Source organism: Curcuma longa, chromosome 3 (genome assembly GCF_044706935.1).
Source record: "Curcuma longa cultivar G26 ecotype Majalengka, Jawa Barat chromosome 3, ITB_CL_G26_1.1, whole genome shotgun sequence".
Lineage (NCBI taxonomy): Eukaryota > Viridiplantae > Streptophyta > Magnoliopsida > Zingiberales > Zingiberaceae > Curcuma > Curcuma longa.
Window position 1 is genome coordinate 2,335,903 of NC_133863.1, and position 14,489 is coordinate 2,350,391.

The 14,489-nt window shown below is 41.0% G+C and overlaps 3 protein-coding genes across 3 annotated transcripts; 1 reads left to right on the forward strand and 2 right to left on the reverse strand.

Annotated features, from left to right (window-relative positions):
- Nucleotides 1-961: 961 nt before the first annotated feature.
- LOC141825658 (uncharacterized) lies at nt 962-2,710 on the reverse strand. Its single transcript, XM_074713041.1, has 2 exons — nt 2,415-2,710; nt 962-2,059 (listed from the first exon to the last, which is right to left on the reverse strand). The coding sequence occupies exons 1-2, from the start codon at nt 2,708-2,710 to the stop codon at nt 1,198-1,200; spliced, it is 1,158 nt and encodes a 385-aa protein (XP_074569142.1). The 3' UTR covers nt 962-1,197.
- A 3,871-nt stretch (nt 2,711-6,581) lies between these two features.
- Nucleotides 6,582-11,997, forward strand: LOC141822966 (uncharacterized). The gene is made up of 21 exons (XM_074710259.1): nt 6,582-6,726; nt 7,472-7,551; nt 7,716-7,802; nt 7,908-7,958; nt 8,045-8,162; nt 8,323-8,379; nt 8,477-8,541; nt 8,650-8,733; nt 8,843-8,893; nt 8,982-9,044; nt 9,130-9,176; nt 9,271-9,340; nt 9,425-9,487; nt 10,390-10,479; nt 10,557-10,595; nt 10,661-10,888; nt 10,979-11,064; nt 11,150-11,198; nt 11,277-11,357; nt 11,448-11,541; nt 11,678-11,997. The coding sequence occupies exons 1-21, from the start codon at nt 6,609-6,611 to the stop codon at nt 11,917-11,919; spliced, it is 1,863 nt and encodes a 620-aa protein (XP_074566360.1). The 5' UTR covers nt 6,582-6,608; the 3' UTR covers nt 11,920-11,997.
- A 176-nt stretch (nt 11,998-12,173) lies between these two features.
- LOC141822967 (uncharacterized) lies at nt 12,174-12,538 on the reverse strand. The gene has a single exon (XM_074710260.1). It carries the CDS (start codon nt 12,450-12,452, stop codon nt 12,192-12,194), a length of 261 nt encoding a protein of 86 aa, XP_074566361.1. The 5' UTR covers nt 12,453-12,538; the 3' UTR covers nt 12,174-12,191.
- Nucleotides 12,539-14,489: the final 1,951 nt, after the last annotated feature.

Here is a 14,489-nt window from a genome sequence, read left to right on the forward strand (position 1 = left end):
AGGAATGCGGTAGTTGCGGTGATTAAGGTGAGATTTATATTTATAATGCTCCATTTCGCCATGAGAAGGCTCGAAGAGGAGAGAATTGGACTTGGGCGGCGGATTTGGCAGGTATTTTTGTGGATTAGTGACAGAAAGGTAAATGAAATGCTTCAAATTTATTCCGTAATTTGCAAAGACATGTGCAGTGCAGTGCCGTGCAGTATTTGTATTCAATAATATTTTTTCTACTGAAATCTACGTCTGTTTCTTCAATTTACATCTTCTAAATTCAAGGTTAGTGGCGTTCTGTTCGATATATATATATTGAGCACCAAATCACTACTTTTGGAGTGCACAATTTGTCCTTTTGCTTGCGACAATGTTCGATCCAAACAAACTTGCAGCAATGGATTCCAAGAGATGTCTCACTGCTAATATTCTACTGTGCAATGAGAGCATTTGATGGCATGCTTCAATCATCGACCATCATATCTTCTGGCTGTCACACATTCTATACTGAACACACCATGTGTATACAATAATGCAATTCATTGCTAAATCTTTTCTTCGACCAATCATTCCATAATGATATTAATAATTTTTGCTTGCTTCTTACTAACACAGTCTGCATATGTTTCGTGACAAAGACTTGCAACCTGCCATGCAAGGCACTGAATTAGCTACACTAGCAATCTAAGAATTAGTTGAAGTTAAGAACTTGAAAATGATGCTGTACCAGCTCTTTCTATCTGTTTGGGCCCTTGGTCTACTTGTTTTTGCCTTGTAAAATCAACGCATTGCTGGATCGCATATTGCATTTTATCGAGCAGTGAACAGTGAACATGAGCTCTGCCAGCTGCTGCAGTCAAGTGCTGCTGCTCCAGAGTGAGATCGGATAGGGATAGGAATAGGAACAAGCAGAAGAGGCAGAGGAACAATGACATCGATCAAAGAAGAAAAGTCGAGATTAACTTCATCGTGAGTGTTGCCAAGTGGGAAAAGATTAATAATGGACTTGTCGCCAATCATCGCCCACTTCCGCCGCTCTGCCAATTCATTGTAGCAGGAGGAGTAGGTGAAGGCAGGAATTTTGTTCCATGTACAAAAATTCATTTCTACAAGGAAGGAGTTCATTTGTTAACCGAAAGTGAAGCAACAGTGGAAGTTGCTGTGCCAGCCCAAGAACACGCAAATGTTATTGGGCCAGACAATTCTTCAGCAAGGCAAGCTCTTGGAACTGGAAGTGGCCGCCAGAGTCTTCAAACGAGAGAAGTCCTCCGGCGCACGAGCTCTCCTTGTGATCACCTCCATATTCCTGTCCAGACTCTGCTTCACCATCCTCCTCACCGCCTTCTTGCACTCCCTCAGCTGTCGCTCGCAAGTCGACGAGTCCCCTGAACTCATTAACTCCACCGGCTGTGGCCCGGAATGACCTCGAATCGCCTCGTTCTTGAACCACTGCAGCATCTTAAGCGCCCTCTTCTGCGCCAGGGGAGATCCCAATAACGCCACCTCCAGCGCCAGTTGCACTATCCCTAGCTCCGCCATCCTCCTCCTCTGCTCCTTGCTCCGGTGAGCCACCACCATCAACAAGTATGCAGCGAGCTCTTGGCACTTGGGCTCGTCCTCCGGCGCCATGGCCTCCATTAGAGCTTCTACCGCGATTGGGTCGTCCGCGATGGCTCTCTTGCCTGTTTCGCTCAGCATCAAGTTGCTCAGAGTCGACAAAGCGCCCTCCGCACCGCCACCGCCTCCGACTCGGTTCTGGGATGACTTGAGGAGGACGTGAACAGCTCCGCTGGAAACGATGGATTTGATGTTCTCCAGCTTCGTGGAGAGGTTGTAGAGAGCGGCTACGCAGGCGAGCTTGGATTGCTTTGTAGTTTGATTAGAGTCGAGGATTTGGATTAGAAAAGGCAGCATTTGCGTTGCGTCAATTGGGAATTTGGTCTTCGCGAGGGAGGAGAGGGATGAGAGCAGGGGAGCCAAGCATTGTTTCTCTTGGAGCTCAGAGGAGTTGACCATAGGCTGTCCCAGTTTGACCAGAAATCCGGCCTCCACGATCAGTGCCTTGTTCCTGAGAAAACAAAAGAACAAACAAATTCAGTCAAAATTGTTGTTCGCCAAACTTCGGTACTGCTGAATTCTTCTGCTGGTCAAAGAGCAAGTTGCATTTCAACAAGTCAACAAAGGAATTAGCGTTGGTCAACGTTGAACTGAGGAGAAGACAACGAGCTGCAGCTTACGAGTCAATAAGATAGAAACTCGAACACATAATTTTTTCCCGGAGAAAAATAAAACTTTTTTTGTGCGTGATCTTACTACTTATAGGCCATAATTGGTGATTCAATTATATCATAGAACAACAACAATCACCACGACAAAAAATCTAACTATCTAAGGAAATTTAGTAAGGATCGGATTCTACTCACTTGAATGTGCCGTGAGCTAACTCCTCGAGCGTTTCAACCACCAGCCTCCGGCGATGCTCATCCTTCAACTCCACAACCATCGCCACCATCGGCGGGATGACTCCTAGCGCCGCCATCCGCCGCTTCCTTTGTGCATCCCCAGCCGCCACCTTCTTAATCTCCGCCACCGCCGACAGCTTCATCTCCTCGCCCTCACCGAAGTGAAGTTGCTTAACCGCCGCCTGCATCCTCCTCGCCTCTGCCGCTGCATCCTCGGCCGCCACATGTTCTGCAATCACCGCGCCGCTCTGCTCCATCACTCAATCCCTCAGCACAAGTCAAACACGAGGAAGTTAAAGATCGGAGCTTCTTGTTGTCGTGGAAGGAGGAGCGGAATCAAACATGCTCTGATTCGTGCAGCTTTTATCAAATCTACAATGTGTATTCGGTAGTCGACAGCACAACCACTACCAATAGAGAATTGGTAAGGGCGCAGAGATTGAGCAGAGAATGGGTAGCAGTCTCACATGCTATAATTAAGAAACAGTAAGACGGGAAGGAAGAACATGCACGTATACATAGATCTGGGGTATCAATTCAAGAACAACCTGCCTGCCAAACCACTGACTTCGAGTCCAGAAATTAGGTGGAATTTACCAAACAGATATAGATCGGGGGGAATTTTTTTGGAGGAGGCTGGAAGGGAGTGGTCGGCTGGTGGCGCACTGAGAATTCGATTAAGAATTGGAGCTGTGATGGAGACTCGAAACGAAACGGCTCACTTACCTACGCGTGTCGCACTATACGTGATTCCTCTCCTTGTTGTGAAACATGAGTTCGCTTAATTATGGAGCTAGTTAAGGTTCTTGTGGCCTTGGATCACTTGTACGTCGCAAATGCCCATTTCACGTGCCTGAGAAGGGAGGTTTTCATGATGCGAAGTGGGGTGGCGGCGGTGGTTAAACACCGGAACAGGAAAAGATCTTGCGGATATACAAAGCCGCCAAAGGGGTGAGAGATTTAGATTGGATCCTCAGGGGCATGCCTTCAGTTGGATACCACGTCAACTCCCACAAATTATTCAATGTTTCTTTTTTATTTTTCTTCCTTTTAACCTTCCGCATGATCCACATGCCTGATGATGAAACTGAAGGGAAGGAGGGAGATGGATAGAATTTATGTGAATACGATTTCCTTTTCAAAAAGTAATTAGAAGTTGGATAAGTGATCACAACGTAAGATGAAGTTCTCCTCGACTTAATTAACGGCCTAATCAACATCCCACCATCTCCTATGATGCGGCGGGTCTTTAAGGTCTGACGTGGCAAGACAGAAATCAATAATCAGTCCAATCTGATAAGTCAATGGGTCAATGGTCAAATCTCATAACCAATTCAATTGTAGTTTCGCCAAGCCACTCAGTTATGTTGGCCACCAAGCCGCTCGGCCATTAAGCCACTCAGCTGTCTCAGCCACCAAGCCACTCGACTGTATCGATCATCAAGCCACTCGGCTGTCTCGGCCATTCGAATACAGGCCCGACTACTTTATTCACTCATTTATACACTTAGTCTTGACTTCGTCCATCCACCATTGCTTTCATCCCTAAGCGGTTCAGCTACTCAACTCGTTTCCCGATCTTGATCGACTCAACCTCGACAATCTTGATCACTCTACGTCACTCCGACGTCATCCGTCTCTAGTACCTTCCTACCCAAAGGCAGTCCTGCGACACCTAGCAACAGGACGCTCAAGCATGTTGACTCTGCCACAAGAAAGGGACAGTTACTAGGTTGCCAAGTTTTTATCCCTTTAGGTTTCTATTCTCAGCTAAAGGACAAGAGCAATTCACATGCCCGAGTCATAGGGCGGTTGTTAGGTATGCAGACCTTGTCTCCTAGATGCTATCATGTCTGCTCGCTTGTTAGAAATGTACAAGATCTGTTTCCTCAACTACCTCACACTTCCATATAGATATTTTTCTGAGTATATAAACTTCAGGACAAGTACGAGAAAGCTCTATGAAATCTTTCAAGCATTTCTTCTTCTTCATTTTTCTACGGTTCCCGAGGATTGACTTGAGTGCCGGAGTGGCTCCACGGGAATCTCCGGCGCCCTGCTAATCCGTTCATTCAATTTCCTTCTCCCCAGGTTCTTCTCGTCGGTGGGACCCCACAGTTGAAGTGGCTCATCTTTGACCGGTGGCTTGACCGTCTATGGCATCCAGCCGTAACACCCTACAACGCCCCTGCATGGGTTGCCGCAGCGGCCTCCCATTGCCATCTTCCACCGGCGCGGGGGCGCGCGTGCATGCAGCTGCTCCACCAGGCTGGTGAATCCGGGGAACGGAAAAGTGCTCCAACGGCGAACTCACCTTGTCCAACCTGACCATCGCCGCCACTAATTTCCCCATATTTCGTCTTCCTCATTGCAGTTGGGCCTCGAACCAGACTGCGAGAGCCCAATATGAATGTATAATTCCTCGAGCCCAAAATGAGAGGAGTATTTCTAATAATATTAAAAAGTAACCTTAAAAAAAAATTACAGTATATCATAAAATTCGTTTTTCTTCTTCTACTGGCATTTTTTTTATTTATTATTTATTTTCGCAAAATGTCAATACCTGAATCGACCAGCAGTTGTTAGTTAGTAAAACAAGCAATCCTCGTCAGATATCACGAGGCTGTCAGAGAAAACACATGCGCCTCCACCTCCCCAATTATTGACTCCTGCATGGCGACGCGCCGACGTACGTAAACGACCAACTAGACCGCTCGAGCAGATCAACGCCCGATGTACTAAAATGGCTTTATAATTCACGACCAGCATTTTAATATATCAGCCATACAATTACTCCTATTAATTAGAGGCCTCCCTCTCGTACTTTTTACTAACCTGGCACCGCCGTTCACGTGCCGAAATCGAGTTGGAGCTGAGTCACGACTCGGATGACGTCTGCAAATTTGGACCAGATATTACGACTTGACCTCGACCAGTACGTGCACATGGAAATGGGTAAAATAATGAGTCTGTTCGAAAGAGGATCGAACGAACGTGGCGATGACGTGGACGGTCGACAACTTGTCATTTCGTCCGTTGAGTGGGGCCCGTATAACGAGAGCCATCGCGAGGGCGTGGGGCCCCGGGCGGTTGGATACGGACTGACTCGCAGATCCGATCCAGAATTTTTTCCGTGTATATTAAATGTTTTTGACGATCCGTAAGCGGTGGGAAAAAAAAACAATTTTTAAAAACAATGATTTGGTTAAATAAATGATTTTTTAATTGCGTAAATTAAAAAAAAACACACACTTTATTTACCTAAAATAATTAAATATTTAGACATGTGTTCACGTACACCTTTTTCCCCACTCCAATATTATTAAACAAATATTTTTCACAATATATAACATTTTTCACGTATTGCCTTAAACACACACCTTACTTTTCGCGCTTTATTTTCTCTCTAAAAAAAATAATAAATAAATAATATTACCTCGATTACTTTATTCGTTTGCATTATTACATTTAGGACGTCTCTAGATGCAATGAAACATATTTTCTTAGTTTTTTTATAAAAAAAATTTAAAGGTCAAATTGGAAAAGATAAAGATCAAAATTAAACCCTTAATTAATTAATTTTGTGTACCGTCAAATTGGTTAGAACCATGTAGCAATCAATATCGAACCGTGGCAATATTTTTAACTAAATAAAAGAACTTGCAACAACTTGAATCGAAGTGACCCACGATAATAGTTTAATGCTCCATTAATTGTCACTACATTTTAGATTTGACGGGAATCTACCAGATTTTGAAGCATTAATCACCGCTATTTTCTTATCAACTACCAAATTAATTAATGCTTTAATTTTCCTAATTACTGGATGAGTTAATATAAGCTAAGCACGTGGATAATTCAAGATTGAATTAGTTTGGACCAAATTCTATATTTCTAAAGAAAACACAATTAAACAAATTTTTTTAATAATCGTGAAAAATATTGGAGCGGATCCGAGGACGGAAATGGGCCATGAAGCCGAGTCCAAAGTGGATAAAGAGCGAATAAAATAATAAATAATTATTTTTCTCAGGCTCTTTTGTTAAATAGATATTTTGATTTTAGAAAGAAATGGATTTATAAATAATCCCTCTCCGCTTCAAATCTTCAGTGCGTCCCTTGGTTGTTGAGAGGGCCGCCGTTCGGGGGGAGGAGATGAAGTACGTGTTGGTGACAGGGGGAGTGCTGAGCGGGCTGGGGAAAGGTGTGACCGCAAGCAGCATCGGCGTCCTCCTCAAGGCGTGCGGACTCCGCGTCACCTCCATAAAAATCGGTGCTTGCTTCGATTCCTTCATCTTTACGTTCCAAACTCTGAAGAGAAATGGCCATTGCTTCGCTCTCATGGTGTAGAACTGTGGTGTGGCGCAAATCCCAACCCTTTCGGTTGATATTCCCCCTTTTTTTTTTTCTCTTTCTGAAAGCCCTTTGTAATTTTCCCTTTGTTCTTCTCCGGAAAGGTACGGTCTTGGCTTCCCGCGAGGTTGATTTGCGTGCGTGGCATGTTCTCCGTTAAAAGTCGGATCTTTTTCCTTTCGATTTTTCAGTAACTTCGTGCATTGTTTTTCGAAGTGATGCCGTTTTTGCGATTGGTTTGGTACCGCTGTCCATTGACGAGTGAGTGATTAAGAGTGCTCCTTTCGCTTCCTATCACCCATGTTTGTTAAGATTCATATCTCCTGGAAAGAAAAGCAGAGAGAAATTGGGCATGTAGAAATTTGCATCGGGCTTTTATCGTCAGGAATGCCGATCAGTCATCCTTTGAATTTTCCTTTGTCTTCTTTTTTCTATGACAATGTATGCTTGTCTACGCTGTGATCCAAAAAGGACTTTCTGTCGATGTCTTCAGTCAAATGCCATGAATTTCTCGTCTTCGCTTTTCGTTTTCGTTTGGACAATGTTTTCTCAAACTAAAGGAAAAAAGAAAAATCTTCGGTTCATGTCGCTATCTATCCAAAGCTATCTAAATGTGTTGTCTTTGATCCAAATGATTTATTGTTTCGCTTTGTGGACTTCCACAGATCCTTACCTGAACACCGATGCTGGGACTATGTCTCCTTTTGAGCACGGTGAAGTCTTTGTCTTAGACGACGGTGGCGAGGTAAAGCACATTTGACATTTTCTATTACACTGTAAAAATCTAAAAGCCAATATCTTTCTAACTCTAATTCACTGCTACCTATTTTTCACCTACCTTACAATGTTTATGGAAGATTAGTCGTTTGTATTTATTTCACTTATTTGATGGTTCTCCTTTTTTAATAGGTGGATTTGGATCTAGGGAACTACGAACGCTTCCTTGATATAAAATTAACTCGTGATAACAATATAACTACCGGAAAAATCTACCAGGTTCCACTCACGATATCAGGCTTGTGATCTTCAGACATCTGGTGATGTTGGAATAATGATTGTTTTCCAATATACTGATTTTGTCTTCAACACTGTCATTGTTAGTTCGTCATTGACAAGGAGAGGAGGGGCGACTATCTGGGGAAAACAGTCCAAGTATGTCTACTCTATACCATTAAACCGGCTGGATGTTTTGTCTTCAGCACCCTCTTTGTATTACTTACCATTCTTCTCTTTTAAAGGTTGTGCCACATATCACAGATGCCATACAAGAGTGGCTTGAACGCGTAGCAATGATACCTGTGGACGATAAAGAAGGACCAGCTGATGTCTGCGTCATAGAATTGGGTGGAACTATAGGTAACATTCCATAGTGTCTTTCAAAAGATTAATTAAAAAAATCATTTGACTAATCTCAGCTTGAGAGAATTATGATTAACATTTCCTTCTCTATACATATTTGCAAGCATAGGCGCATTCCTTGACTAAATATTGACACTGAGATTCTGTGTTCATGCAGGGGATATTGAATCAATGCCATTTATAGAAGCTTTGGGACAATTTTCTTATCGTGTAGGTAAGAAGGTTGCCAAAATCAGTCAAAGTACAGTGGCTTTTAGAGCTTTTATTCTGATCCTTCTCTATAATATGATTTCTGCCTATGCATTGGTCAGGACCAGGGAATTTCTGTCTGGTTCACGTTAGTCTCGTGCCAGTTCTTAAAGCTGTCGGCGAGCAGGTAAAGACTATCAACAAGATAACATATGATTCTATGTTGGAGTCTTTCCATCACAAATCTTTTACTGAACTTGTTTAACCTGAAAAATAATTCGTTATTTTGTTCTAGAAAACTAAGCCAACTCAACATAGTGTTAGGGGACTACGAGGACTTGGGCTTACACCAAATATTTTAGCATGCCGCTGCGAAAAGGTCATTGCCAAAATCTCACATGATGACTTTGCTACATATCTTTCATTTGAAAATTTTATTTCTTTGCCTTGTGTTGATATGTGTATGCTTTTGTTTGGTTCATTGGCAGCCTTTGGATGTGAATGTTAAAGAAAAACTCTCACAATTTTGCCATGTTCCTGTAAGTTTTTCAGTCTCTTACTCTGTTCTTCTTTCTGCAAAGCAGGTGCGTAGGTTTGAAGTTTATGTTCGACCATTTTCTTTTTCAGGTAGCTAATATAGTCACTCTTCATGATGTTGCAAACATTTGGCACATTCCTCTGATGTTGAAGGTAGTATATACTTCTTTGACAACAGTGTGGAATCAATCACTTTTTAATGTTGTTTCAACTGATCACCAACGTACTTCACCTATAGGAGCAAAAAGCACATAAAGCGCTTCTGAAACTATTGAATCTTCAAGGGTCTGTTTGTAACTGACTTGCTTTTGGATCTCTTTATAGTCCAACAGTTGTTTTTTCCAACTCATAAGCTGATAAAAGTGCTTACTTTGTACAGATGTGCCCGGGAACCCATGTTGCAAGAATGGATGGGTAGAGCGAAACTTTGTGATACATTGCATGATCCTGTGTGAAGCTCTTCTTTATGCTATTCTGCTTTACCCTTGAAAATTTCCAAAACCTTAATAATTGAACCATCATTAAATGTTCAGGTCAGGATTGCTATGGTTGGAAAATATACTGGTCTTTCTGATTCTTACCTATCTGTATTGAAGGTGAATACATACTCAAGTTACAAATTTATGCCCTTAATTATCATATGACCTGATTTATGCGGAAGCTCTTATCTATTTTTCGTTTCCCTGTGCTTGTAAATTCATTTTTTGTCCATGCCATAATGACACATGAAGTGATTTATTTAAATTCTCAAGAACAATACTCTTGTGAAGAAGCTATGGACTGTGAATCCATCACACTTCATTTGTCTAGTTCAGCATCCCTGGTACTACCGAATGATTGCTAGAAAATAGAAAATCGTTTGTAATTGGGACTAGGTTGTGAGTGAAATCTGTTGCTACCAGAAATATAATTGAAGATTATTTTCCTGTACAAATGTTTAACACCTAATGCTTACTGTATTTCTTGTCAATTTTTGCTGTATATATTTTCCTATGGCTTTGTATTTCCATTGGCCCTTATCTGTTTATCAAATTGCTACCTTCTCTGGCATATGAATTAGCATTTTTGTTGTCCTTTTCTCTACCTTTCTTTAAATTAACTCTTAGCAGTTTTACGTGTAATTTTCTTCCTACTTCATTCTTTAGCAAACAAGTTCGTAAAATTCCATTTGCATACACCCATAGGAGATCAGGATTACTAGATTAGGATGACAAAGAGAACCCAAAACAGCTAGAAAGTTCAAGTAAACTTCCCTCATTTCTGTCACAATCAATATGAAGCAACTGTTGTTAATTTGGTCTCTGTTTCTGCTTGTTTTCGTTTAGAAGACAAATGAATAGTTGCTAGATATGCTTTAGTTATGTTATCTTCTCACTATGTACATGAACTACAATAGGTTTTATTTTATTTTTTCTTGATTTTCTTGCAAGCATTACATAAATGATGCTTCAGTACTTTCTTTCCAGTGCTCTAACAGCTGTACTATGTGAACCTCCAGGCTCTTTTGCACGCTTCTGTTGCTTGTCGAAGAAAACTCGTCGTAGATTGGGTCCCTTCATCTGATCTTGAAGAAGCTACTGCATTAGAGGTTCATTCATTTGACATGATAAACACTTTTCTAGAAATATTCTTGGAACTCTTCATGATAGGATTTGTTTTGAACAGGCACCTGATGCCCATGAAGCGGCATGGGCGCTATTGAAGGTGAGTAAGTTTTTGTTTGGTTTCATAAAACATTCTTCTCTCAAGTCGACCGTCTTATATTACAGGGTGCCGATGGCATACTGGTTCCAGGAGGATTTGGAGACAGAGGTGTGCAAGGAAAGATCCTAGCTGCTAAATATGCCCGCGAAAACAAAGTTCCATTTCTTGGTATTTGTCTTGGCATGCAGATTGCTGTCATTGAATTTGCTCGTTCTGTCATGAACTTGAAGGAGGCAAATAGCACGGAATTTGATCCAGATACATCAACTCCTGTTGTCATTTTTATGCCTGAGGTAATTCTCATCTGTTACTCTCAGTCATCTACTCATCATTGTTTTTTTATTTTCTCGGGTCTGCCTTATATCTATTCAATGAACATCAAGGGCTCCAAGACTCACATGGGAGGCACAATGAGGCTTGGATCAAGGAGGACTTATTTCCAGATTGCTGATTGCAAATCTGCAAAGTTGTAAGCACACACGTCTCTTTGATGATACAGTTCTTTGCTAATATCGTATAGTAGTTCTTAAACTTAAACTATCTGGTCTCTCAAGGTACGGCAACGTTAGCTTTGTGGATGAGCGACATCGACACAGATACGAGGTTTTTCACCATTACCCGAGTGCTGTTTCTTAGTATCAGAATTTGAGTATTTCTTCCCTGATTATTGGTTTCTTTCAGGTGAATCCTAGTATCGTCCTGGAATTGGAAAAGGCTGGTCTTGCTTTCGTCGGGAAAGACGAGACGGGGCAACGCATGGAGGTAGTAGGAACCTGAAAATCTTGTTCCATTTCGTTTTTGTTTTACGGTTCCTTTTTGGATCGCTACAATTTCTTTGAGTGGACAATGCAGATCATCGAGCTGCCTTCGCATCCTTATTTCCTCGGCGTTCAATTTCATCCAGAATTCAAGTCAAGACCCGGGAAGCCGTCTGCTGTATTCTTAGGTAATTTCCTAACGTTCCAAGATTGTTTGAACTATAGAACTGAGTAGAAGCATCCTCATGGTAGTCTGTTGACTGTTTTGAAAGTTTCCTACTCATCATCAAGCTCCTTTTCTAAGAGATCGAAATCACTCGACAGGACTTGTAGCAGCGTCATGCGGCCAACTGGATGCTTGGCTGCAAGCCTCCGGCCAAGAGAACAACCTCGTCCCTCGTTCTCCGACAAGCAATGGCTTCGCTCCAAGATTTTATCCAAACGGGAGGGTGAAGAAACCTGCCAAGAGCCTCCCCAATGGGAAACTCCATGCTAATGGAATTGGAAATGGGAATGATTGGCCGGCTGCATGCCTAATAACTACAACTACGAGTGATGTTCTTTAGCGTAGCTATTCTTCCTAATGTCTTGTACAGTCACCCGAGAGGTAATCAAGGAGATGATATCCACTTTGGTGCGTTTCATGACTTCGATTGTCGGTTCCAGTTTCAAGGAACAAGCAATGTGTTGCCAGGATTGGGAATTTCAGTATTTCTTTCTTGTCTTATAAACTATATCAGGATCGATGCATTCTTACAGTTTGATGAGTCCAAGCTACTTTATTATTACTCTTGCAAGTTTACATCACTGCTCTATGACTAGTAGTATGTTGGACGACTTAAATTCCTTCGCCGGCGCCGGTGACTCCAGTATCAGGCTTCTTCTCATCGACGGCGGGGAAGGCAGGGCCGCCGCCCTTGCCCTTGCCCTTGCCGGCGTGGTCGAAGCCGACCTTGTCCTGCAACTTGTCGACCCTGATCATGCCTTCGTCTTCCTTGGAACGCGGATCCAGCCGGGTCCTGTTGCGCTCCTCGGTCACCGACTCGTACGCCGTCGGCGTCATCGTCCCCGGCGGCAGAGCTCCTCGCGCCCCCGACATGACGCCGCCAGTCCCAACCTGACTGATGCCTTTCGTAACTCGCGAGCTCACGAGATTGTAGTCGTGTCGGCTTTCTGCAGCATCTGAACGTCTTTTATTTTATAGATAGCGAGATCGATTCCGCCGCTGTTCGTTAAAAATCAGTTGGGAGAAGATCAGAGAAGGCTACGTGGGGACGAGCAAGGAACGACAACGCAACACGAGCAAAGATTCAATCGACACGTAATGAGAATTTTTTTCATTAGATTTAGACTTGTCTTTTATTTTTTGTGAAAAAAAATAATTGGCCTTTTGAATTTAGAAATATTTGGGAAGCTTATTCACTTAAACTTAAAAATAATTTAATGTTGTCGAAATATAGAAATTATTGCAATACGTAAGCAAGTATGTCACCAGGATCAATTAATTAATATCCTAATCAAGTTTTTAAAGTATTCGACTTTTTCTTTATTCTTCTAAAGTAAGAAGGAAGATTAACTGTTGGAGTGTCAAACTGTTGCTTACCACCCTTACTTGACTACGCTAACAACGCTAATTAAAAACCATATAAATTCATTTCAATTTAAATGTCAAATAAAAGAAGAACTAAAAATCTTATTATTATTTGAAATTCAACATTATAGTATTTCAAAAAATATACCGTATCATAAGTGGGGCAGGAGTCACCCTAGCTAGTCCAAGGGTGGCTCCGCATTTGGAAGTGCACGTTAGAATCACAGCAGCTTCTTGCTTGATGGCGAGCAACAGTCCTCGTGACCATAAAGTTGATGTAGATATTTCCAAAGTAAAGCTAGAGAAATTAATGAGCTAGCTACACTGTTCAGGGGGCTAAATTTCTAATAATTAAATTATTTTTTCTTTGTCGAAAAATAAAAAATATATATCACAACAGTTTAAAATTGCCTTATTTTCTAAACTTCATTTTTTACAAAATATTTTAGTCAATTAATCAACTCTCAATTAAACTAAACTGAAATTCTTAAATAAAATCACTTGTAAGTTATTAAATGTTGATATAAAAATTGTAATAGAAGTTGGATTTGGATATTTAAAATTTTCTCAAAATGACAAACTTTGTGGTTGTTGGAATATCGCATCATATATAGTCAAAATTCTACAGCTGAAAATATTTTTAATTAATTAGTTGGTGGAGTGCCTTATCATTTTCAATTCTTAAAGGGAAATAATAATAATAATAACCCGATAAAAGGAATAAAGGTACTAATGAAGCACTTAAGTGTGGTAAAAGTAATTAATTAACTTTTTGAGAATATTTAATTATTTTGCAGCATTGCTTTGCACTGTTCCCAAAGTAATTAATGATTTAATTTATTTCTAATCGAAATACTGACTCGAATTAATTTCATGTGCGCAAAGGGATAATATCTAATTGATTAGTCCAAGTCAAACAACTTTTCCTGATGATCTTGTCAAGCATATACTTGTTCACTTTTATCTTAATTTTCAAGCTGTAGTGTAAGTTGATTTATATATCAAAATAAATCAAAAATATTTTTATATAATTTTTCTTAAATTTATATAAATTTAAGTGTAAAAAAAAACTTGTATAATTATTTCCTTAGTTTGTTGTGGCATCGTAGTCAATGACAGGGTTGCTAATTATTTTTTTAACACCATTTAAATTCTAAATTAATTCACGGTCAACTAACCCCCCACCTACCCTTTTTATGTTGCCAATTCACCAAATTATATTTACCGAAAATATTTTGTGTTGCTAATTAATTAATTTGTTCATGAGCATGCAAAATATATAATTAAGCACGTACGTCGATCCAAAACCCATTGCTGCATTGTTCTTGGATTAAGTCGCTCAAACAGCCGGCTTCTAGTCAGATTAATTGTCCATCAACAATAATTAAGCAGATAATAACAATGTTGCTATATATAATCGTCCATTAACTAATTCTAATTGCCTTAAACCTTCTTTAGCAGAACGAGTTACAAACCCGAGGAGTTGACTCTGCGTGACGGTTTGATGAGCGAGCGAGCGATCCACCGAACCGGGCGGTTCGAATT